At 44.6% G+C, this 26,969-nt stretch overlaps 1 protein-coding gene across 1 annotated transcript in view; it reads right to left on the bottom strand.

The window, feature by feature from the left end:
- Window positions 1-276: 276 nt before the first annotated feature.
- pde5ab (phosphodiesterase 5A, cGMP-specific, b) overlaps window positions 277-26,969 on the bottom strand; it is a 76,599-nt gene continuing 49,906 nt past the window's right edge. The window contains exons 9-22 of the mRNA XM_070449645.1: window positions 23,513-23,621; window positions 23,314-23,398; window positions 22,163-22,338; window positions 19,414-19,464; window positions 18,066-18,212; window positions 16,750-16,869; window positions 12,229-12,323; window positions 12,065-12,152; window positions 3,969-4,069; window positions 3,509-3,586; window positions 2,771-2,834; window positions 1,125-1,196; window positions 763-846; window positions 277-465 (exon numbers count right to left, since the gene is read on the bottom strand). Of these exons, the coding sequence (XP_070305746.1) occupies window positions 346-465; window positions 763-846; window positions 1,125-1,196; window positions 2,771-2,834; window positions 3,509-3,586; window positions 3,969-4,069; window positions 12,065-12,152; window positions 12,229-12,323; window positions 16,750-16,869; window positions 18,066-18,212; window positions 19,414-19,464; window positions 22,163-22,338; window positions 23,314-23,398; window positions 23,513-23,621 (1,390 nt within the window). The 3' untranslated portion in view covers window positions 277-345. The remainder of the gene's footprint in view (window positions 466-762; window positions 847-1,124; window positions 1,197-2,770; window positions 2,835-3,508; window positions 3,587-3,968; window positions 4,070-12,064; window positions 12,153-12,228; window positions 12,324-16,749; window positions 16,870-18,065; window positions 18,213-19,413; window positions 19,465-22,162; window positions 22,339-23,313; window positions 23,399-23,512; window positions 23,622-26,969) is intronic.

Below are 26,969 nucleotides of genomic sequence, written 5' to 3' on the forward strand. Positions count from 1 at the left end.
GTGAATATGGGAGGTTGGTCTTCTCAGGGTGTGGAGGGATGGAGTGATAGTGTTGATGTTGTCTTCTCAGGGTGGTGGAGGGATGGAGTGATAGTGGGGATGTTGTCTTCTCAGGGTGGTGAGGGATGGAGTGATAGTGTTGATGTTGTCTTCTCAGGGTGGTGGAGGGATGGAGTGATAGTGGGGATGTTGTCTTCTCAGGTGGTGGAGGGATGGCGTGATAGTGGGGATGTTGTCTTCTCAGGGTGGTGGAGGGAGAGGGGAGTGATAGTGGGGATGTTGTTCTTCTCAGGGTGGTGGAGGGATGGAGTGATAGTGGGGATGGAGGAACGACGTTAAACAGGTCTACACCGCGCCGTTGAAGAAGTCTTTGTCACCCTGTTCAGCCAGAATCTTCCAATTCTGTCTGTTCTTCTGGCAGCCCTCGAGTAGTGGGGAACAGGACTCAGACATACTGGCCAGGGTCTGATGTACAGAGAGAGAGAGAGAGAGACCAGCGAGAAAGTGAATGAGAGAGAATGACAGAATGAGAGAGTACCTTCCTTGTGTCAATGTCATACATTAACATGAAAAAAAGACTCAATTTAGCAGACGTTATTATCCAGAGCGACTTACAGTAGTGAGTGCACACATGTTCATCGAACCCACAACCCTAGCGTTGCAAGTGCCATGCTCTACATGGGACTATACATGCTATATGGCTAATAAAATGTTCCCTAAACATGACTAATAAAGACCAATCAAATCATGTCATAGCTTCACCTCATACAGCTGTGTACAGATGGCATCAATGAACGACACCTGCATGCTCGGAATCTTATCCTGCTTGTCCCGATTCATCAGATCCTAGAAAAGAAAACCATCTTTACAAACCTAGTTAAGTCCAAATCTAATTTGCTCCCACATTGACATCTGGCTTTGCTTGCCAACTAGTAAAAACCTGGCTTTGCACAAAGCCAACATGTGCACATGCCAAGATATTAAAATCAGAATRTTGGAGCCTTGTAATTAAATTTCATAAAACCCTGCTTTCCAATGGCAATGGATCAACAGCAGCAGGGTAATAGTATAATAGTACATACCGTAAGACAGCAACGATGGTAGGGAACAGAAGATGTGCTTACTATGGGCTCAATGTTGAGTTCTCMCTCCTTGTCCCCTTGCTCAAAGAACTCTGTAGCCACCAGCGTGGCTATCTGTAAGAGAAGATGGAGAGAGACAGAACGGGAGCTTTTAAAAGTGCCTCAGTGGTATGTTGTTTCAATTGGGTAAAGGACAAYTTGGATTAGTAACCTTGTAGTCATTCGACAGCCACAAAGTCTGGTCTGTTAGACTATAACCCTATGATTGTATCTGAATAAATAGTTTAGCCAATCTGTTGTCCAGGGTTTTTAAACATTCATGTCTTTTGCAGATATCTAGGAATTTGAAAGTCGGGGCGGTGTTTCCATGAATGTGATACGACCAGGGGGTTTCAGGTTGGATAGGCAGCCTCCTGTTATATGAAGGAAAAAAATACACATATCCACTGTCAATTGTATCAGATACCCTGCAATAGCACTCAGTATCCTACAAAGTATTCCCTGACGTTTGTAGCATGGGAATAATGCAGGAGAGAAATAGTGAAAGAGAAAAGAGAGAGAGAAAGTTCTGCTAACTGAGCAGCGACCACACTGCGTTGATGGACTCTTTCTCTTTACAAAGGATAAATGAAGATTGACTACAGCCTCGAGTTCCATATCAAGGAAGTGTGTGTGTGGTAGCCATCTGCAGAACACTGATTGGAGCTGTGTAATTAAGCCTAGAGAGCCAGAGGGGGGTCCAGGGAGAGGAGGAGAGAAAGGGGGAGAAGGAGAAGACACATTTTTGTACACAGCTTGGCTGATGTAGTAACCGCTCTAATAATAAGATCTACTGAGCTCAACCAAAACTGTGTATGTGTGTGTGTATGTATGTATGTATGTATGTATGTATGTATGTATGTATGTATGTATGTATGTATGTATGTATGTATGTATGTATGTATGTATGTATGTATGTATGTATGTATGTGTGTGTGTATGTGTGCTGGAGGTGCAGATGTACTCACCAGCTCTGTCAGTTCTGTTTGTATTATGTGAGGACCTGAGGAGAGGATCGGTCTAGAACAAGTTTCTGGGTCTAGAGCCGAGTCTGGGTCTAGAGCCGAGTCTGGGTCTAGAACAAGTTTCTGGGTCTAGAACAAGTTTCTGGGTCTAGAACAAGTTTCTAGAGCCGAGTCTGGGTCTAGAGCCGAGTCTGGGTCTAGAGCCGAGTCTGGGTCTAGAGCCGAGTCTGGGTCTAGGTCTAGAATATGCTTCTGGGTCTAGAACAAGTTTCTGGGTCTAGAGCCGAGTCTGGGTCTAGAACTGAGTGTCTATCCTCCTCTAAGAATAGTTCTAGAGCTCTTTGATCACAAACACACACGGTTAGAGACTTGTCAGAACCTCTCCTTCCATTGCACCTAGGGAGCTTGATGAGGAACAGGAGGAAGAGACTTACACAGGGAAGTGGAAATGACACCAGGAGAAGATGAAAGAGAGAGACAGAAAGAGAACATAATCTAAGGGGTGAAAATAAAAGGGAGAGGTACTGAAAAAGGATGAGAACAATGAGAGCTGTGTGAGTGAGAATGAAACGTTTGAAAGAATATCAAAGGAGATAGCAGTAACAACACCACAGTAACAAGAACACAGTTGAGTTTATGAAGTGAGTCTTGAGTCTAGTGAATGTGATCCCACTTTTCACTTACCCTCTTCTGTACTGGCCAGGGCTTGGTAATGGCAGAGATGTCACATGCAGTCATCAGCATTGACCTACAGCGAGTGACACACAAGCATATTGTTGAACAAGCAGGGCAAGAGAGTGGGTTATGTTGAACCATTACGTTCAGCATCACTCCATCAAGGGAAACATAGTATTGTTTCTAACAAAGTTATCTACATATATTTCAGGATGTGTAAATAATCAGAATCCAAGTAAACATGACAGTTTTGACAACATACCTTGTCCTAAAAAAGTGGTCTCTTGGTACAACTTACTCCGAACCGCAGGACAGGGTAAGCCTCTTAGACATTTCTGTACTGAATGAAATATTACCACTACCTTTTTAAAACCATGTCTATCTTTATTTCCCAAACACAATTCAACACAATCAATCGTTTTTTGTCTTTTAATAATTTGAAGCATATTTTAACACCGGCTTAACACCTAATAAACACTTTGTACTGTTTTAAAGGGATACTTCGAGATGTTGGCAATGAGGCCCTTTGTCTACTTCCCCAGAGTCAGATGAACTCCTGGATACCATTTTTATGTCTCTGTGTCCAGTATGAAGGACGTTAGAGGGAGTTTTTCGCAAGCCAATGCTAACTAGTATTAGCACAATGACTGGAAGTCTATGGGCATCTAGTAGAATTGATCCCAACCTTGAAAGATGCACAACCAAGCTGTCCCCAGGTGAATATGTATATGCATTGTGTCCACTAACCTCAGTAAGTCTTTATGGTAGTCATCGTCCCAGACAAACTGGCTGTTCTTGGTCAGCTCAAAGAACTCTCCTCTCCTCCTGAAAAGACAGGCAGTAAATTTGATATCTGTCTTTCTCCCCGTCTGCCTGCAGTCTAGTCAAACGCCCACACTTCAGACAAGGAGAGGGAGGGAAAGAGAAAAAGAGCAAAAGAGCGAGAGTGGGGGAAGAGCTGAGATAAGGAGATAGTTGTGAAAAATAGAAAAAGTGTTAGGGGGGAGGAGAGAGACAGTCAATTACTGCTTCAGTACATTATAACTAGATCTTCTAATGAATAGGCCAACGGTGGGTACAATGTACACCTTGACATTTTCCACAGCCCATCAAGCTTAATTGAAGTTCTAATGAAAACTCAGCATAAAATGTGACTTGAACGGTTCCCCTCTGTGCGCATCRCAGCTGTGTGTGACGTTGTACCTACTTCATGTACAGAGCCAGGTCCGTTGCCAGAATAGCCCTCTCGATCATCTTCAGAGTGGCCTTGTACTCATCCAGAGACAGGCTGCTTAGAATCTGATTCCCCTGGGGGGAGAAAGTGATGGAGAGAGAGAGGGGAATGAGGGAGGGAGGGAGGGAAGAAGGAAGGGAGGGATGGATAGAGAGATAGAGAAGGATGGAGAGAGAGAGAGAGAGGGAGGTAGGGATGACAAATTATTGAGCCAGTTCAAATTTTGTCACATGAAAATGTGAAAATTAAATGAAAAAAATAACAAGGAATAAATACACAATGATTAAGGATAACTTTGGTATATACACAGGGTACCAGCACTGAGTGTGCACGGGTATAAGGTAGTTGAGGTACACACAGTGCTGCTTGAAAGRATGTGAACCCTACAGGGCTGGTCATTATTTTYCTATAAAATAAACATAAAATCCTCATCTAAACCCCAATTCATAATAAAGACATTCCAGGTAAATGACAGAAACAAAAAAARATGATATATTTTCATTGTTTATTTAATTAACAAAAGTGGTTAATTTAACAGAAACTCAGATGTGACATGTGCAAAAATGTCAAAACATTAGCAGTGATAACTTGTAGTAAACGGCTCCTAWASCCAGTAATCAGTCTCTGACATTTGTTTTGAGGGATTTTTGCCTACTCCCCTTACAGAACTCAGCCAATTGAGTGAGGTTTGAGGGGTGTCTGGCATGAACTGCCCGTTTCAGGTCCTGCCACAGCATCTCGATTGGATTTCGGTCAGGAATTTGACTTGGCCAATCCAAAACACAAATCTTCTTTCTCCTGAGCCATTCTTTGGTAAATTTGCTTGAATGTTTAGGGTCGTCGTATTTGTTGGAAGACCCATTTTCGGGCTTTGGACTGATGGCCTGACGTTCTGTTCCAGAATCTCCTGGTAAATCCATGGTTCCCTTAATGATGCAGAGTCATCCAGGRCAAGASGAGGAAAAGCAGCTCCAGATCTTGTCATTCCCACCACCATGCTTGACTGTTGGGAAAAGGTTATTTTGGTGGTAGGCAGTGTTGGGTTTTCACCAAACAGAGTAGTGTTGATTGTGACCAGAAATGTCAATTTTGAACTCATCGGTAGAATGGACTTCCAGAAACCTCCAGGTTTGTCCAGGTGGTCTGGTTAAGACGGGCAGTTTAACAGCAGAGGCTTCTTCCTATCAACCCTCCCATGATGGGKATTTRGATTCAGTGTTCTTATTATTAGAGCATGCACAGTTACCTGAGATGCAGCAAGGGAGGTCTGCAAATCTCTAGATGTTATGTTTGGGTTGGCTTTTACCTGATGTATTATTGCTCTTGAGGCTCTCGGGGATATTTTGGAAGGGGGGGGGCGTCCAGGGGGCGTCCAGGGGGCGTCCACTTCCAGGACGAGTTGCTGTCATGTTAAATGCTCTCCATTTGTAAATGATTTGCCTCACAGTGGACTGATGAAGCACAAATCTTTTTGAGATGATTTTATAGCCTTCTGATGTGTACTCCCTACCCTCGTCCTGATGTCCTCTGAGATCTCCTCTCCTCTCTGCATGGTGTGCTTTGCATTCAACTGGATGGGTAACACCAGACTGACCAGGTTTCTTATCTCTATTTAACAGAGTCCCACCCAAACTCTTTCCTAACGATCTCTCCTTTGATTGGTTCATTTGGTACCCAATTATTTACCCACCTGATTCTACWTACCTACTTGATTTAACCAATGCAACTTGGGGTTCACTGATTTTTGCACACTGCACTAATTCCTTTTAATTTAGTTTTTCTACGACACACATGATTTCCTCTACACCAACATATGGTATTGGTAAATAGAAACCCGTTATGTCAGATCAAAATCAAATTCGATTAAATTAAGATTATGGTAAACTAAATAAATCTGTAATTACATTTTATTACATTACAGCCTTATTCTAAAAGTCCTCCGCAATCTCACACAAAACCCATAATGACAAAGCAAAACAAGGTTTGTAGAAATTTTAGCAATGTATAATAAATATAAAACAGAAATACCTTTTTATATAAGTATTCAGACCTTTTGCTATGAGACTCGAATTGAGCTCAGGTTCATCCTGTTTCCATTGATCATCCTTGAGATGTTTCTACAACTTGATTGGAGTCCACCGTGATAAATTCAATTGATTGGACATGATTTGGAAAGCATAAACCTGTCTATATAAGGTCCACAGTTGACAGTGCATGTCAGTGCAAAAAAAACAAGCTATGCGGTCGAAGGATTGTCCGTAGAGTCCGAGACAGGATTGTGTCGAGGCCAGATTGGTGAAGAGTACCAAAAATTGTCTGCAGCATTGAAGTTCCCAACAAACTGGGCCTCCATCATCTTAATTGGAAGAAGTTTGGAACCACCAAGACTTTCTAGAGCTGCGCCGGCCAAACTGGCAATCGGGGAGAAGGCCTTGGTCAGGGAGGTGACCAAGAACCGATGGTCACTCTGACAGGCTCCAGAGTTCTCTGTGGAGATGGGAGAAGCTTCCAGAAGACAACCATCTCCTGCAGCAACTCACAATCAGGCCTTTATGGTAGAGTTGCCAGCCGCAGGAGTTTGCCAAAAGCACACTAAAGACTCTCAGACATGAGAAACAAGATTCTCTGTCTGATGAAACCAAGATTAAACTCTTTGCATGAATGCAAAGCATTACGTTGGAGGAAACCTGGCACCATCCTACGGTGTAGCATGGTGGTGGCAGCATCATGCTGTGGGGAAGTTTTTCAGCGGCATGAACTGGGATACTAGTCAGGATCGAGGCAAAAGTACAGAGAGWTCCTTGATGAAAACCTGCTCCAGAGCCCTCAGGACCTCAGACTGGGGCGAAGGTTCGCCTTCCAACAGGACAATGACCCTAAGCACACAGCCAAGACAATGCAGGAGTGGCTTCGGGACAAGTCTCTGAATCTCCTTGAGTGGCCCAGCCAGAGCCCYGAATTGAACCCGATCAAACATCTCTGGAGAGACCTGAAAATAGCTGTGCAGCGACGCTCCCCATCCAACCTGARAGCTTGAGAGGATCTGCAGAGAAGAATAGGATAAAATCCCCAAATACAGGTGTGCCAAGCTTGTAGCATCATACCCAAGAAGGCTCGAGGCTGTAATCGTTGCCAAAGGTGCTTCAACAAAGTACTGAGTAAAGAGTCTGAATACTTATGTAAAATAAAAAATTTGTTTTACTTTTAATAAATTTGCAAAAAGACATTTTTTTGACATTATGTGGTATTGTGTGTAGATTGATGATGAAAAAAAGGATTGAATCCATTTTAGAAGAAGGCTTTAACCTAACAAAATGTGAAAATAGTCAAAGGGTCAGAATACTTTACGAAGGCACTGTATACAGTAGGTAGGGATAAAGTAACTAGGCAACAAGATAGATAATAAACAGTAACAGCAGCGTATGTGATGAGTCAAAAGTGATTAGTGCAAAAAAGGGTCAATGCAGCTATTCCGGGTAGCTATTTAACTAACTATTTAGCAGCCTTATAGCTTGGGGGTGAAAGCTGTTCAGGGTCCTCTTGGTTTCAGACCWGCATTGCTACCGCTTGCCGTGCGATAGCAGAGAGAACAGTCTATGACTAGGGTGGCTGGAGTCTTTGAAAATGTTTAGGGCCTTCCTCTGACACCGCCTGGTATAGAGGTCCTGGATGGTCAGGAAGCTTGGCACCGATGATGTACTGGGCCGTACGTACTACCCTCTGTTGTGCCTTGCTGTCGGAGGCAGAGCAGTTGCCATACCAGGCAGTAATGCAACCCTTCAGGATGCTCTCGATGGTGCAGCTGTAGAACCAAATCTTTTCAGTCTCCTGAGGGGGAATAGGTTTTGTCGTGCCCTCTTCATGACTGTCTTAGGTCTTGGTCCATATTAGTTTGTTGTGATATGGACGCCAAGGAAATTGAAGCTCTCAACCGCCCACACCCTGTCAGAGAAGGGGCGTGCTTGGTCCTCTTTTCCTGTAGTCCACAATCATCTCCTTTGTCTTGATCACTTGAGGGAGGGTTGTTGTCCTTGCACCACACGTCAGGCTCTGACCCCTCCCTATAGGCTGTCTCGTCGTTGTCGGTGATCAGGCCTACCACTGTTGTGCATCGGCAAACGTAATGATGTGTTGGATTCGTGCCTGGCCGTGCAGCATGAGTGAACAGGGAGTACAGGAGGGCTGAGCATGCACCACTGAGGGGCCCCTGTGTTGAGGATCACCGTGGCAGATGTGTTGTTACCTACCCTTACCACCTGGGAGCGGCCCGTCAGACTTCCTTTGATATTGTGCACCAGCTGTTGTTTACAAATATACATAGACCACCACCCTTGTCTTCCCGAGGCTGCTGTTCTATCCTGCCGATAGAGTGTATAACCCACCAGCTGTATGTTATTCATGTCGTCGTTCAGCCACGACTCTGTGAAACATAAGATATTACAGTTTTTAATGTCCGTTGGTAGGATATATGTGTTTTTAGTTCATCACATTTATTCTCCAGCCATTGTGCGTTGGCTAATAGTACGGATGGCAAGGCAGATTAGCCACTCGTCTCCTGATCCTCCACAAGGCACCCCAATCTCCTTCTGCGAAATCTCTGTCTCTTTTCTCCTGCAAATGACAGGGATGAGGGCCTGTTCGGTGTTTGGAGAAAATCCCTCTCGTCCGACTCATTAAAGAAAAATTCTTCGTCCAATTCAAGGTGAGTAATCGCTGTTCTGATGTCCAGAAGCAATTTTGGTCATAAGAGACGGTAGCAGCAACATTATGTACAAAATGAGTGTCACGTGTGTTCCCTCTCCGGCTCCCTATACATGTCACTCCCTTTTGGTTCCTTTCCCAGGCTTATTGTTTCTGTTCCAGTGTCATGTCTGTGCGTTGTTCGTGTTTCTTGTTTTGAATTATGTTGGGTTTATTTATTAAAACACTCACTCCCTCGACTTGTCAGGCTCTCATGCCTCAGCCGGATCGCCAGGCTCCCTGCCTCAGCCAGCTCGTCAGGCTTCCTACCTCGCCGGATAGCCAGGCTCCCCTGCCTCAGCCAGCTCGTCAGGCTTTCCTACCTCCGCCGGATAGCCAGGCTCCCCTGCCTCAGCCAGCACGTCAGGCTTTCATCCTTCGCCGGATCGCCAGGCTCCCCTGCTTCCATCGGCTCGTCAGGCTCTCATGCCTCAGCCGGATTGCCAGGCTCCCCTGCCTCGCCGGTCTGTCAGGTTCCCGCTTCCCAGCCGGCGACAGGTTCCCGCGCATCAGCAGGGGTGACGGTCCACGTCTGATCCCCGGGATCGTCCCTTTGGTTCGTGTCCTGCGGCATGAGCCGAACGTGCCAGGGAGGGATACCGTCACGTATGCTCTTTCTCCAGCGCTCTAGGTCGCCATGCCTCCGCGCCTCAGCCGGATTAAAAGGTTCCTGCGCCTCAGCAGAGGTGACCGGTCCGCTCCTCATCCCCAGGATGTCACGTTGGTCGGCGTCCTGCGGCTGGAGCCGTGCGTCGGGAGGGGGTACTGTCACGTGTGCTCCCTCTCCGGCCTCTAGGTCACCAGGCCTGCTCGTTATGGCGCACACTGTCACCATCGTTACGCACACCTGCGCATCATCAGACTCACCTGGACTCCATCACCTCCCTGATTACCTTCCCTATATATTTAATTCCCTTTTGGTTCTTCCCAGGCTTATTGTTTCTGTTCCAGTGTCATGTCTGTGCGTTATTTGTATTTCTTGTTTTGTATTATGTTGAGTTTATTTATTTAACACTCACTCCCTGAACTTGCTTCCTAACTCTCAGCGCACATCGTTACAATAAGTTACAAACAATACGAAAAAACAAACAAAATAGCGCGGTTGGTTAAGAGCCATAACCGGCTTGCCCATCCTCTCCGGGGCCATGATACCACCTCACGTTTTCTCATGGCTACAGATGTGAGTGCTACAAGGCGATAGTCATTTAGACAGGTTAACTTGGTGTTCTTGGGCACAGGGACTATGGTGGTCTGCTTGAAACGTAGATATTACAGACTGGGTCAGGGAGAGGTTGATAATGTCAGTGAAGACACTTGCCAGCGGGTCATGTTAACCTCATGTTAACCTCATGTTAACCTGTTTAAAGGTCGTACTCACTTCAGCTACGGAGAGTGGGATGACACAGTCGTCCGGATCATCTGGTGCTTCCATGCATAATTCAGTGTTGCTTAGCTTGAAGCATGCATAGAAGGTATTTAGCTCGTCTGGTAAACTCGCGTTGGTGGACAGCTCGCAGCTGCGTTTCTCTTTATAATCCGTGATAGTTTGCAAGCCCTCACACATCCGACGAGCATCAGAGCTGGTGTAGTAGGATTTGATCTAGGTCCTGTATTGACACCTTTCCTGTTTGATGGTTCCTTGGAGGGTGTACCGGGATTTCTTAGAAGCGCCCCGATTAGTGTCTGCTCATTGAAAGCAGCAGCTCTAGCCTTTAACTCAGTGCAGATTTTGCCTGTAATCCATGGCTTCTGGTTGAGAACTGTACGTACGGACAACGTCGTCGATGCACTTATTAATGAAGCCGGTGACTGATGTGGTAAACTCCTCACTGTTATCAGATGAATCCCAGAACATGTTACAGTCTGTGGTAGAGAAACAATCCTGTAGTTTAGCATCAGCTTCATCGGACCACTTCCGTATTGAGCGTGTCACTGGTACATCCTGTTTGAGTTTTTGCTTGTAAGCAGGAATCAGGAAGATGGAGTTATGGTCAGATTTACCAAATGGAGGTTGAGGGGAGAGCTTTGTATGTGTCTCTGTGTTTGGAGTAAAGGTGATCTAGACTTGTTTTCCTCTCTAGTTGCACAGGTGATATGCTGGTCGAAATTAGGTTAAACAGATTTCAGTTTTCCTGCATTAAAGTCACCGGTCACTAGGAGCGCGGCCTCTGGGTAGGCATTTTCTTGTTTGCTTATGGCCATATACAGGTTGTTGAGTGCGGTCTTAGTGCCAGCATCGGTTTYAGGTGGTAAATAYACAGCTACAAAAAATATCTTGGTAGAGTGTGGTCTACAGCTTATCATGAGGTACTCTACCTCAGGCGAGCAGAACCTCGAGACTTCCTTAATGTGACATCACACACCAGTTCTTGTTAACAGAAACACTCACCCTCCTCTGACATTCAATGTTAGGTTAGGAACACCTGCATAAGTTGTTGATCTTAAACCTTTGACCTTTGTMATGTCACCTCTGTTAATATGTGCATTCTTCACAAAACCTTCARAGAACTCAGAACGCAGCCGCCGTTCTGTCCTGCCGATGTATAGAAAAAACAGCTAGATTTAAAATGTCCATGTCCTTCTTCAGGCACAACTCTGATTAAATATATGATATTACAGTTCTTCAAATCACATTGATAGAATAGTCTCGAACGGAACTCATCCAGTTTATTCTCCAGTGATTGCACGTTCACCAATTAAACGGKGGGTAGAGGCGATTTATCCACTCTCCGACGTAGTCTCCTCAGGTATCCCGCACGCCGGCCTCTATAGTGGTGTCTCCTCTTTCGAGTGTTGGGAATTAGGGCCTGGTCCGCGATAATCAATATGTCTTTCYATGGTGGAAACATTATGTTCAGATCAGATAAGCGCAACAACAAAAACACACCAAATAGCACAATTGGTCAGCAGCCCCTTAAAATGGCCGCCATTCCCTCCTGCGCCATTATTAGGTTCAACTACAGCATGGTTGCCAGGGCAGCACAAATCCACAATACTCGAAAACAGTCAATTCATCAATTAGATCTGTTCTCCTTATCTTTGCAATGTGTGTGTATAATGGTGTGTTTGTGTGTGTGTCTACTACATCCAGATGAGCTAACTGATGCTCTCCAGTGAATTTGTGTCCATGAAGATGAAGCAGGTCTCTTATTCACAGTGCTTAATTACACCATAGCAGTGTTATCTCCTAGACAAGACTAGACTAGCAGCTGGAGCTCATGGAATTGGCCCTACAAAGAGAAAATTAGGAAACACCAATAGAATCCTGACACGCGTGACAAATATGTGTGCGTGCGTGCGTGCCTGCGTGTGTGTGTGTGTGATCTTACTGGGCTGTTGAGGATCATGAGACACTGGTCAAAGTGGTGGTGCTCCATGGTGGAGTGGCAGTAGAGCTGGGCCAGGGGATGGTCACTCCTGATAGAGATGCACACACAACCACTGTGAGATTCTGTGACACACACACACACACACACACGGTACTGCAGGCTACCTCTGTATGTAGGAGTTGTTGACCCCTCTGTGGTCCAGGTCGTGACTCAGAGTGGCGATCATCAAGGCCAGGGTCTCCAGATCAGTCATATTACTCTGAAGAGAGAGAGATGGACGGGAAAGGAGGGGAGGGAAGAGAGAGAAGAGGAAGAGAGAGAGAGAGAGATAGAGAGAGAGAGAGAGAGAGAATGAGAGGAAGAGACGAAGAGAGAGAGAGAGAGAGAAGAGAGAGAAGAGAGAGGATTGAGGAGAGAGAGAGAGAGAGAGAGAGAGATGGAGAGAGAGAGGAGAGAGAGGAAGGAGAGAGGAGAGAGAGAGAGAGACGGAGAGATGAGGAGAGAGAGAGAGAGAGAGAGACGAGAGAAGAGAGAGAAGAGAGAAAGGAGAAGAAGAGAATGAGACACAAATCCACTAAACAAGTGTCGTTCATTATGAACAGTCATCAGTATTAACGCACCAACTTCCATCACAGGCCACCAGCTAAGCACATACAGTATAGACCATGAACACACAACTACACACAACACTTTAACACATACTTTTCCACAGCTGTTATATACTCCTCTAGCTCTATGGAAGGACACCGTGCTTATACAGGCCAGTATTACGACAAGCGAGACAACAAGGGTGGGCAAACACACTCACACAAAACTCTCAACACACACGTGCACGCATGCATACACACACACACACACGCCCATACACACACACAGTGTTTAGTCTCAATTACACAGAGAGGGGAGTTAGCGCTTAGCACTGTCTGCTTGAGAGAGCAGCTTACACATCAACTCTACAGCCAGTTTTAGCAAGACCTGGATAGTAACCTTTAATCTAACAGAGGGAGTACATGTAGTCATCGGAACACGAAACATGTAGTCATCGGAACAGAGTCATGTATCATCAGAACAGAACATGAATCAAACAGAGTCATCGGAACAACATGTAGTCACAGAACATGTAGTCATCGGAACAGAGCATGTATCATCAGACAGAACTAGTTCGACGTATATCACGAAGCATGTATCATCAGACAGAAACATGTAGTCATTCAGAACAGAGCATGTAATCATCAGACAGAGACATGTAGTCATCAGAACAGGAACATGTAGTCATCAGAACAGAGCATGTAATCATCGAACAGAGCATGTAATCATCAGACATGTATCATCAGAACAGAGACATGTAATATCGAGAACAGAGTCATGTAATCATCAGAACAGAGCATGTAATCATCGGAACAGAAATGTATCATCAGAACAAGAGCATGTAATCAGCAGAACAGAGACATTGTAATCATCAGAAAGACATGTAGTCAATCGGAAACGAACATGTAATCATGACAGAACTGTAGTCATCGGAACGAACATGTAGTCATCAGAAAGAGCATGTAGTCATCAAGAACAGAGCATGTCACAGTAACACATACAGAAACAGATCAGACATGATAATCATCAGAACAGACATGTAGTCAATCAGAATACAGAAGCATGTAATCATCGCGAACAAACATGTAGTCATCAGAACAGACATCGTAAGTATCAGAACAGAAGCATGTAATCATCAGAACAGAACATGTAATCATCGGAACAGACATGTAATCATCAGAACAAGAACATGATAGGAGAATGTCATCAGACAGAACATGATCATCGAACAGACATGATCATCAGGAACAGAACATGTAATCATCGAACACATGTAGTCATCAAACAGAACATGTAATCATCAGAACAGAGCAGTAATCATCGAGACAGAACATGTAGTATCAGGAACAGAACATTTAGCATCGGAACAAAGCATGTATCATCAGAACAGAACATGTAATCATCAGAACAGAACATGTATTCAATGGAACAGAACATGTAGTCATCAGAACAGAACATTTAGTCATCAGAACAGAACATGTAGTCATCGAACAGAACATGTATCATCAGAGAACAGAACATGTAGTCATCGGAACAGGAACATGTAATTTCATCGAACAGAACATGTAGTCATCGACAGAAACATGATCATCGAACAGAACATGTAGTCATCGGAACAGAACATGTAATCATCGAACAGAACATGTAGTCATCAGAACAGAACATGTAGTCATCGAACAGAACATGTAGTCATCGAACAGAACATGTATCATCGAACAGAACATGTAGTCATCGGAACAGAACATGTAATCATCGAACAGAACATGTAGTCATCGAACAGAACATGTAGTCATCGAACAGCATGTAGTCATCACAGAACATGTATCATCGAACAGAACAATGTAGTCATCGAACAGAACATGTAGTCATCGGAACAGAACATGTAGTCATCGAACAGGAACATGTAGTCACGGAACAGAAACATGTAGTCATCAGAACAGAACATGTAGTCATCGAACGAGAACATGTAATCATCGAACAGAACATGTAGTCATCAACAGAACATGTAATCATCGAACAGAACATGTAGTCATCAGAACAGAAACATGGAGTCATCCGAACAAAAACATGTAATCATGGACAAGAACATGTAATCATCGCAGAACATGTATCATCAAGAACATGTATCATCAGAACAGAGCATGTATCATCGAACAGAACATATACAAGAAAGGACATTATCTCAGAAACAGAACATGTAATCATCAGAACAGAAACATGTAGTCATCAGAAACAGAACATGAGTCATTGTTCAGAACAGAACATGTAATCATCAGAACAGAACATGTAATCATCAACCAGAGTCAGAACAGAACATGTAGTTCATCAGAACAGAACATGTAATCATCAGAACAGAGCATGTAGTCATCAGAACAGAACATGTAGCTCAGAACATGAGACGTAATCATCAGACAGTACATGACATCAGAAAGAGCATGTATCATCAAAGAACAGAGTCATCAGAACAGAGCTGGGTGTGATGATGTAGGGTTATGTCTAGAACTGAGACTGAACTGTTGGACTAGAACTGGGTTGGACTAGAACTGGTTGGACAGACTTGAGTTGCGACTAGAACTGATATGGCAGAACTGATGTAACTGGGGTACTGGAAACTGAGTAACTAGATGTTGGACTAGAACTGGGTTGGACTTAGAACTGGGTTGGACTAGAACTGTATTGAACTAGAACTTAGTTGGACTAGAACTAGTTGGACTAGAAACTGGGTTGGACTAGAACTGGTATTGACTGAACATGAGTTGCAGAACTAGAACTGAGTTGGAGACTAGAACTGGGTTGGACGTAAAGAACTGGGTTGGACTAGAAACTGGGTAGACTAGAACTGTAGTTGGACTAGAAACTGGGTTGGACTAGAACTGAGGGTGGACAGAACAACTGGGGTTAGACTAGAACTGGGTTGGGACTAGAACATGGGTTGGATGATAGTAACTGAGTGGGACTGGAATGAGTTGGACTGAACTGGGTTGGACTAGAACTGGGTTGGACTAGAACTGGGTTGGACTAGAACTGATTGGACTAGGAAATGGGTTGGACTAGAACTGGGTTGGACTAGAACTGTTGGGACTAGAACTTGGTTGGACTAGGACTGGGTTGGAATAGAACTGGGTTGGACTAGAACTGTGGTTGGACTAGAACTGTGTTTGGGACTAGAACTTGGTGTGGTGGGGGGGGGGGACTAGAACTGGTTGGACTAGAACTGGTCTGGACTGGAATGATGAGTGGACTGGAAATGAGTTGGACTGAAACTGAGTTGACTGGAACTGGGTGTTGGAACTAGAACTTGAGTTGACTAGAACTGCATGTTGGATGGAACTGGGTGCACTGAACTGGTGATGAACTGGGTTGGACTAGAACTAGTTGGTTGGACTGAGTTGGAGGAACGGACGACTGGTTGGACTGGAACTGAGTTGGACTGGAACTGGGTTGGACTAGAGGACTGATGGTCTGGACTGATGTGGATTGGACTAGAACTGGATTGGACTAGAACGATGGACTTGATAACTGAGTTGGACTGGAACTGGGTTGGACCTTGACTGTTGGTTGATGGAACTTGTGGACAGAAACTGGGTTGGACTAGAACTGGGTTGCGACTGGGAACTGGTTGGACTGGAACTGGGTTGGACTTAGAATTGGGTTGGGACTGTAACTGAGTTAGGACTGGAAATTAGTTGCACTAAAAACTGGGTTGGACTGAAATGGGTTGGACTGAACTGGGTGTTTGGGATACGTTGAGTTCTGTTTCTTCTAGATTACAGTACTGTTTGTTCAATTGGTCTTTGACTTATATTATTGATAATGATATTCTTCCTATATATACATCTGAATCTTCCAACTAGATGGCAGAGTAATACATTCAGAGGGTAGAACATTTGTATTTAAATATTAAGTAACTGGAAGCGAATGCTGACTTGACAGAACACAGTGTCGGACTGACCCGGTAACAGCACAGTTACAGCACTGTTGACTCAATAGCTATTGGTCGGAATGACAAAATAAGACGTCCTGCTGGATATATTATTTATGATTGGACGGAGTGACCCGGCACCCCTTCCATGCTGGCCATTGATTGGCTGACTCACCTGTAACCGACCAGATTTGAACAAGGCGAAACATGCACTGGAGGTGTTGAAGGCGTGTCTCCAGTGTGTAGGCACGTTCTTCCTATAGTTCTTCTTAACACTCAGGATCCACTGCACAGACTCTACCAGAGAGACAGAGTGGGGGGAGAGGGGAGGGGGGGGGGGGGAGAGGGGGGGACGGAGGGAGAAGGGGGGAGAGAGGGGGGGGCAGGGAGAAGGCGGGGAGAAGAAGGGGGAGGAGGAGGGGGAGGGGAAGGGAGGAGAGGAGAGAGGGGAACGGAGGGAGAAGGGGGGAGAGAGAGGGGGGAACGCGAGGAGAAGGGGGAGAGAGGGGGACGGAGGAGAAGGGGGGAGAGAGAGCGGGGGAGAGAGGGGGGGGGAGAAGGAGGAGAGAGGGGAGGGAAGAGGGAGAGGGGGGAGGGAGGAGAGGGGGGCGGAGTTTAGAAGGGGAGAGAGAGGGGAGGGAATGGAGGGAGAGAGGGGGGGGGAGAAGGGGAGGAGAGAGGGGAGGAGGTGGGATATGAAGGAACACAGTTGGAGATAGACAAGAAAAAAGTGGGAGAAAGAGGGAGAGATGAGGAGGAGGTGGTGAGAGAGAGGAGGGAAGAGGAGGGGAGGAGGAAGGGAAGAGGAGGGGGATGAGGGGAGGGAAGAGGAGTTGGAGGAAGAGGAGGTGGGGGAAGAGAGGAAAATGGCAGCAAGAGAGAGGAAATGTTCAACAAGAAAATAGAGAACAGACAGAATGATAGTGACTTTAATTGTATCTGTACATCCTCAAGCAGTAGAGCTTAAAATTGGCCAGGCTGCAATCTGATTGGTATTATAGGAAAACTTAGACCACCCTGCTAATCGAATCACTGGATTCTGTTCATCCAATCTTTCCATGTCATCCATTTACCGGCATAAGCTTCCAATCAACTCCCTATCAGCCAATGCATAGTGACTCACACATTTGTTCAATTAATGATTTGATAATAAATATTGACATTCATTATGACTTTTTCTGAACCTCAAAGTCCTTCGCATTCTATAGGTTATGATGTCATCAGTCATCTATTGTGATGATGCATGACAAGGCCACGTGGTGTGTTGAGGGAATCCTGATTTAGAGGGTGTGAGCTGTTGTTATGGATGTACAAACACACATCTATGTACTCACACACATGCAGGCATGTGCACATACATGCACATAGTTAAGTATGCGCACGACACAACACACACACACACACACACACACACACACACACACCACACACCACACCACACACACACACACACACACACACACACACACACACACACACACACACACCTACCTTGTATTTCATCTGGAAGTTCTGGACCAGGTTGAGGTCTACAAACATGCGTATGGTGGCCTGAGTGGTCTCAGCGTCGGACAGCTCAAAGTCACTGAAACTGAACTCCATCAGGCGCAGAGACTGGGCCGACGGAACAGTGGCCACCTTCACAAACAGACAGAGGAGTGTGTGAGAGGGATGTACACATACACACTCATATAGGGTATGCACGCATGTACACACACACACACATATACTATATTTATGCACATACGCACACACAAACACACACAAACACTCACCTTCCCTAAGCACCAGGGATCTCTAGCAGGCATTAATAATCAATGAGCTGTGATCAGGAAGAGTATCTATCTGTGTTCGGCTCACCTCCCCTTTAGCTGACAGACAGCACTTCTACACAGAGCAGACAGGACACCCCTAATGCACAAAGGATCTCTCCTCTTTCTCTCCCTCTCCCTCTCCCTCTCTCTCTACTGGCATTTTCTTGACCTCTCCTTCTAGTCATTTTTATCTCTCTGTCTTTCTGGCAGCAGAGTCAGCTCAGACAGAGAGATTACAAGCCTTTGTGAGAAAGAAGGGTGAGAGAAATCAGGGCAACGGTGGGGAATCCTACCATATAATTATGTCTAATCAGACAGAAAGTAAAACACAGCTTTTCCTAAAACCACCACAGATATTATGAGAGTACTGTCAATCAACTGTTTGAACTAAACCGATGCACACTGCTGAAATATATAATATATAAGCCATTTAGCAGACACTTATCCAAAGCAACTCGCAGTCATTCTTGCATATTGTTTTTGTTTACATATGGGTGGTCCCGAGATTCGAACCCACATCCTTTGGCGTTTTAAGAAACTGAGCTTGTATCCTTCTAGCTAGAGAAACATCAGTCCTTCAGAGAGTCAATGCTTCAGCAACAGGGAGGGTAACATGGCCTAAAAAGAATTCAGATACTGGTTCATCTGTTAACCCCAATTATCATTGCCAAACTTTAAAAGCAAATGATTTGGGCCTTAAATTGGCTTTCTGGAATGGGTATTGTGCATACTTTCACTTTTGATTTGAAACCCTAATCAATATGGTCAGTCTTTTTCGTGTTTTTTTAATCTCCAGACCGTTATCCTCATAGGCTGCATGAGTATCTTCATGTGAGTCGCCATATTGGTTAGTTTTACATGCGCTGGAGTGGTCTCATTACATCATGGCTGAAGTCACCTCATCTACACACTGTCCTTCCAACCTGAAGGAAGGCATCTGTCTGGCAATGCTTGTATGGCCACAAGTGTGTGTGTTTGTAAGTGCGTGTGTGGTAAGTTAATAAATTGTAATTTACCGCAGTTACCTGCAGCGCCCGCGTCTCTTCCTCTGCAGCAGAGGCGTGATACGAAAGGACCTGAGAATGACAGACACACACACACACACACACACACACACACACACACACACACACACACACACACACACACACACACACACACACACACACACACACACACACACACACACACACACACACACACACACACACACACACACACACACACACACACACACACACACACACACACACACACACACACACAGTTATCCCTCTGACAGACTATAGAAAGAAACGGAACGAAAATATAAACGCAATATGTAAAGTGTTGGTCCAATGTTTCATGAGCTAAAAAATATATATATAATTGTACGTAGACACAAAAAGCTTATTTCTCTCAAATTTTGTCAACAAATTTGTTTATATCCCTTAGCATTTCTCCTTTGCCAAGATAATCCATCCACCTGACAGGTGTTGCATAGTTGACTCATAACCCGCAGTTAAAATATTGTGTGGCTGAAGCACCAAGAGGACCAGAGTGGGACTACAGCTAATAACACACCAGTGGTGGAAAAATTGCCAAATTGCCTACACAGCCAATCGCAAGATAATGCTTTTGGGAACGAGCAGAAAAAGTTAACATCAATCCATTGAGGCAAAAAGGACATTGTCGAAGTTAACATCAATAAGACAAAACCTGCGAAAGGAGAGTTGAAAATGAAAAGGGAGGCCCAGAAAAGTAATGTTTGTAAAAGATATGGTGAAGTCGCAGAAGAGGATGAGAGCACTGCCATTTTATGTGTGATGATGTGAGGTGCTATACAAATTAGACAGTCACAAGAAGGGACTTCAAACAGGCCTATGGCATGTCAAGGGAACTGTAGCTTAATGTTTAGATGGGTTAAATGGAAACTGAAATCTGGATGACTAACCAGAATAACCTACAGTTTTTTTGGGCAAACTCCAAAGTCCTCTGATAATACTAGTCCCGTGCAAATCGACATCCCTGTGTTCCGAGAGAAATGTCTTGAGTTTTACAGGTGTTGCTCGTGGTTTGAGCAAGAAAACAACTGATTGGATAAATTGCACAAAGTGCTGCACATAGCCTATATGAAGGGTCTACATGTGTCAACTCACACACTCAATCTTTTTCTTTTTACGTTTTGTTTTGCAAATGAATTGAAAGTCCCCAAAATGCATCATCAGAAATATTGCGCCTACAGTATTTAACCCTTGCTGTCAATAGATCGCAAAGCAGCATACAACTGAGCTAAACGTTTGGAACAAGTTCACTTTCTCATCCATCCTAAAAAAACGCATCTTAAGTGCAAGTTAGCTGTTTAGCTCACATCTGAAGGCTGAGGGGCATTTAGGACGTCTTCTACTGCGGATCACTGAAACATCCTAATGATTATGATCACACTTCCTCAATTGAAATTGTATGCTTTGGTAGGGTTTACCAACTTGGGCCAGCATCCCGGAGTCGCCTCTTCACCGTTGATGTTGAGACTGGTGTTTTGCAGGTACTATTTAATGAAGCTGCCAGTTGAGGACTTGTGAGGCGTCTGTTTCTCAAACTAGACACTCTAATGTACTTGTCCTCTTGCTCAATTGTGCACCGGGGCCTCCCACTTCCATTTCTATTCTGGTTAGAGACAGTTTGTGCTGTTCTGTGAAGGGAGTAGTACACAGCGTTGTACGAGATCTTCATTTTCTAGGCAATTTCTCGCATGGAATAGCCTTCATTTCTCAGAACAAGAATAGACTGACGAGTTTCAGAAGAAAGTTCTTTGTTTCTGGCCATTTTGAGTCTGTAATCGAACCCACAAATGTTGATGCTCCAGATACTCAACTAGTCTAAAGAAGGTCAGTTTTATTGCTTCTTTAATCAGAACAACAGTGTTCAGCTGAGCTAACATAACTGCAAAAGGGGTTTCTTATGATCAATTAGCCTTTTAAAATGTTTAACTTGGATTAGCTAACACAAAGTGCCATTGGAACACAGTAGTGACAGTTGCTGATAATGGGCCTCTGTACGCCTATGTAGATATTCCATAAAGAATTAGCCATTTCCAGCTACAATAGTCATTTACAACATTAACAATGTCTGCACTCTATTTCTGATCAATTTGATGTTATTTTAACAGACAACAAAATGTGCTTTTCTTTAAAAAAAACAAGGACATTTCTAAGTGACCCCACACAACACAATGTGTTGGTTCTGAGGGAGCATGCAATTTGCATGCTGATTGCAGGAATGTCCACCAGAACTGTTGCCAGATCATTTTATGTTAATTTCTCTACCATCAACTGCCTCCCGTACTTCCAACTAGCTTCACAACCTATGGCTGCACCGCTGCCCAGTCATGTGAAATCCATAGATTAGGGCCTAATGAATGTATTTCAATTGACTGATTTCCTTATATGAACTTTATCTCAGTAAAATCTTTGAAATTGTTGCATGTTGAGTTTATATTTTTGTTCAGTATAGAACCCTAGTTTTGCATTTCGGTASCTGACACACTTTCACATCAGATGTTTGTGACCTTCTCAGACAGACAGCCCTTTGGGGGAAGACGGAGTAGAGTGTGGAGAAGACCATCCAGTATTTCCTAAGGGCACCCATCGCTGTCACTCCCAACCCTCGTGTTAAAGTCTCCACATTTTAGTTGCATTTATAGGCCTGTTCTAGGATCAGCATACCTTCCTCCAACCCTAACCTCAACCCTTAGGGTGGGAAACACTGAGCAGACCTGAGACCAGTGTCTCTCACCTCCAGTGTGACCTCCTGTTTGGCCATGGCTCTCTCCACTGTTTCATACATCTGGGTGTTCTGTATACCCAGGCCACAGAAGATGGCGAAGGCCTCCAGGAACTGTTCGTCGTTCCGGTTGAAGGACTTCACGTTCCCCGACGCCTCGTCCATCTTGTTCACCAACTGACACACACCTTCAAGACCCGACATAGGGGGATTGTTACACACACACACACACACACACACACACACACACACACACACACACACACACACACACACACACACACACACACACACACACACACACACACACACACAGGTGACAAAACTTTAGTTTGGCTCTCCTTTTAATATGAAATAGTTTGCTGTTAGTGACCTCTTGTCTGAAACTAAAAGGTCCATCTACTCCAGGACTAATAGCCCCATAAATGATAGCAAGGTTGTAATGAATGAAAAGCCCTATCCTTAGCCTGTAGACCTACTAAGTATTCACATCATGGAGAGGTGCCAACGCCAACACTCTGACCCTCCTCATTGACTTCCCTTGCCCTTTCTCCTGCACATTCTGCATGACAATTACAGGTGGCTAAATTAATGCCCGGACACAAATCATAATAGGAAGAAAGAAAAAAAATATATTGCTTTGCTAATGTCCAAGGAAAAGAAGGTGAGTGGAGGAGGGCATTATGTTAATAAATTCTATATTAGAGTCTAGGAGCAGTAGGTTGTGTTTTGATCCAAGTGTCTCCTGGACTCTTCAGGCAGTTGGTGGAAAGACTAAAGGGACCTGTTCTGTTTGATCATTGGGGGACTGGGGGGACATACATTACGGTTACACCACTGCCCAGCTAATTAATTTCTCTATTTGTGCCTTCATTTATACATGCAAAAACCTATTGAGATTTAAATCTCTTTTTTTACAAGAGAGACCTGTTATAATGACGTCAGCTAATGATGTTTTGGTTATAATGTAAATGCTAATTATACTAATGCTAAGGATGTGTTAATGAATAAGAAGGGGACTCTGGGCCCTAATGAATGAGGATACGATAGGGCAATGTCTGTAAACATAAACCACATGGAGGGAAAAGGGAAGAGGGGAGAAAAAGGGAGCGAGAGAGAGAGAGAGAGAGAGAGAGAGGGAGAGCGAGAGCGAGAGAGGGTACCTATAACTTTATCCTTCTTCCCATTCCTGATAGGCGTACAGAGCAAACTCTTGATCTGGTTACTGGGGTGCTCTGGGTTCTCACTCTGAAAGAAACATAGATTCATAATGTTAGGCAAAAAAAAAATACATATATATAAGATTGCAACATAGTATTCTGGAAGAAGAAGATTGCAGAGTAGATCATGTTCAGTACTGACCGTCCAGGGAAAGCGCTGGTCTTTGGTGACGTCAGAGATGTTCAGAGGCTCCATGGTGTTCTTTACATACTGGGCGTACATGTAGTTTATCTGACTCACGTCACAGTCCCTGTGGGGAACAATGATTTGAAATACTCAAATCAAATTAAATGTTATTTGTCACCTGAGCCGAATACAACAGGTACATACATACGAGCCCTTTCCCAACAATGCAGGGTAAAAATAAAAAATAAAAAATACCAAAGGAAATAGTAAAATAACAATAACACGACTATATACAAGGTGTATGGTAAGGGTAAAAGTGAATAAGCAATCAGGGTAGATAATAAACAGAGTAGCTGCAGCGTATGTGAAGAGTGTGAAAGTATGTCTGTGTGTGTGATTGTGTGTGGTTTGTGTTTGTGTTTCTGTGTGTGTGTGGCATCTAAATGCATGTTTGTGTGTGTTTTGTGCTTGTGAGCGTATGTAGTTGTATGCAGTCATATGTAGTCTATGTGTGTGTATGTGTGTGTTGTTCAGGAGTCATATGGCTTGGGGTAGAAGCTGTTCAGGAGCCTTTTGGTCCCAGACTTGGCGCTCCGGTACCGCTTGCCGTGCGTTAGCAGAGAAAACAGTCTATGACTTGGGAGTCTGACAATTTTTAGGGCCTTTCACTGACACCGCCTGGTATAGAGGTCCTGGATGGCAGGGAGCTCGGCCCCAGTGATGTACTGGGTCATACACACTGCCCTCTGTAGTGCCATATAGTCATATGCCAAGCAGTTGCCGTACCAAGCGGTGATGCAGCCAGTCAAGATGCTCTCAATGGTGCAGATGTAGAACCTTTCGAGGATCTGAGGGCCCATCCAATATCTTTTCAACCTCCTGAGAGGGTGTTGTCGTGCCCTCTTCACGACTGTGTTGGTGTGTTTTGGACCATGATAGGGCCTTAGTGATGTGGACACAGAGGAACTTGAAACCCGCTCCACTACAGCCTCTTCAATGTGAATGGGGGCGTGATCGGCCCTCCGTTTCCTGCAATCCACGATCAGCTCCTTTGTCTTCCTGACGTTGAGGAAGAGGTTGTTGTCCTGGCACCACACTGCCAGGTCTCTGACCTCCTCCCTGTAGGCTGTCTCATCGTCGTCAGTGATCAGGCCTACCACCATTGTGTCGTCTGCAAACTTAGTGATGGTGTTGGAGTCGTGTAGGGAGGACAGGAGGGAACTAAGCACGCAGCCCTGAGGGGATCCCGTGTTGAGAGTCAGCATGGCAGATGTGTTGTTGCCTATCCTCACCACATGGGGCGGCCCGTCAGGAAGTCCAGGATCCATTTGCAAAGGGAGGTGTTCATTCCCAGGTTCCTTAGCTTAGCTTGGCGGGCAATATGCCGTTGAGCGCTGAGCGGTAGTCAATAAACAGCATTCTCACGTAGGTGTTCCTTTTGTCCAGGTGGGAAAAAGCAGTGTGGAGTGCAATAGAGATTGCGTCATCTGTGGATCTGTTGGGGGAGTATGTGAATTGGAGTGGGTCCAGGGTGTCTGGGATGATGGTGTTGATGTTAAACATGACCAGCCTTTCAAAGCATTTCATGGCTCCAGATGTGAGTGTTATGGATCGGTAGTCATTTAGACCGGTTACCTTGGCGTTCTAGGGCACAGGGTCTATGGTGGTCTGCTTGAAACATGTAGGTATTTGGGGCTGGGTCAGGGAGAGGTTGAAAATGTCAGTGAAGACACTTGCCAGCTGCTCACTGCATTATCTGAGTACGCGCCTTGGTAACCCATCTGGCCTCGAGGCTTTGTGAATGTTGACCTCTTTAAAGGTCTTACTCACATCGGCTACGGAGAGTGTGATCTGACAGTCATCCGGAACAGCTCTCGTGCATGGTTCAGTGTTGCTAGCCTCGAAGTGAGAATAGAAGGCATTTAGCTCATCTGGTGGGCTAGCATCACTGGGCAGCTCGCGGCTGGGTTTACTTTTGTAATCCATCATAGTTTTCAAGCCCTGACACATCCGACGAGCATCAGAGCCGGTGTAGTAGGATTCGATCTTAGTGCTGTATTGATGCTTTGCCTGTTTGATGGTTCGTCGGAGGGCGTAGCAGGATTTCTTATAAGCATCCGGATTAGTGTCCCGCTCCTTGAAAGCGGCAGCTCTAGGTTTTGGAGATGTTGCTTGTAATCCATGGCTCCTGGTTGGGATATGTACGTATGGTCACTGTGGGGACAACATCATCGATGCACTTATTGATGAAGCTGGTGACTGAGGTGGTAAACTACTCAATGCCATTGGATGAATCTCGGAACATATTCCAGTCTGTGCAAGCCAAAAAGTCAGGTAGCTTAGCATCCACTTCATCCGTCCACTTCCATATTGAGTGTGTCACTGGTACTTCCTGTTTGAGTTTTTGCTTGTAAGCAGGAATCAGAAGGATAGAGTTATAGTCAGATTTGCCAAATGGAGGGCGAGGGAGAGCTTTGTATGCGTCTCTGTGTGTGGAGTAAAGGTGATCTAGTGTCCCACCCTGATCTGTTTCACCTGTCCTTGTGCTTCTCTCCACCCCCTTCAGGTGTTACCCATCTTCCCCATTATCCCATGGGTATTTATACCTGTGTTTTCTGTCTGTCTGTGCCAGTTCGTCTTGTTTTGTCAAGTCAACCAGCGTGCTTCTCTGTGCTCCTGATTTTTCCTTTTCTCTGTTTTTTGCTAGTCCTCCCGGTTTTGACTCTTGCCTGCCTTGACTCTGAACCCGCCTGCCTGACCATACTGTCTGCCCTGACCTCGAGCCTGCCTGCCACTCTGTACCTCCTGGACTCTGACCTTGTTATGATCTTTTGCCTGTCCCTTGGATACTAATAAATATCAGAGACTCAAAACATCTGCCTCCCGTGTCTTCATCTGGGTCTCACCCTGTGCCCTTATATGTAGTGTGTTTTCGCCTCTAGTTGCACAGATTACATGCTGGTAAAAATTTGTTAAAACGGATTTCAATTTTCCTGCATTAAAATCACCGGCCACTGGGTGTCTTATTAGACAGTTTTTTGTGATCATTTTATTATTGGGTGTTTTTATCAATGTCAATCAAATAAAAATATCAGTGTAAAATGGAAAATGTAATTACCATCAACAAAACATGAGCAAGAAGGTTGACACAAACATGGTCTCTTTTTTGCTTGAGTAAGGCATGTCTCAAAACTTGAGACATCTGTGGCATTGTGTTGTGTGACAAAGCTGCACATTTTAGAGTGGCCTTTTATTGTCCTTATCTTGGCAAAGGAGAAATGCTTACTAACAGGGATGTAAACACATGTGTGCACAACATTTGAGAGAGATAAGCTTTTTGTGCGTATGGAACATTTCTGGGATATTTTATTTCAGCTCATGAAACCCAGGGACCAACACTTACATGTTGCATTTATATATTTGTTCAGTATAGTTATATAAACTTAACAGTTTCTCTTGCAAAAATATATGT

The sequence above is a fragment of the Salvelinus sp. IW2-2015 genome, linkage group LG3 (genome assembly GCF_002910315.2).
Source record: "Salvelinus sp. IW2-2015 linkage group LG3, ASM291031v2, whole genome shotgun sequence".
Classification (NCBI taxonomy): domain Eukaryota; kingdom Metazoa; phylum Chordata; class Actinopteri; order Salmoniformes; family Salmonidae; genus Salvelinus; species Salvelinus sp. IW2-2015.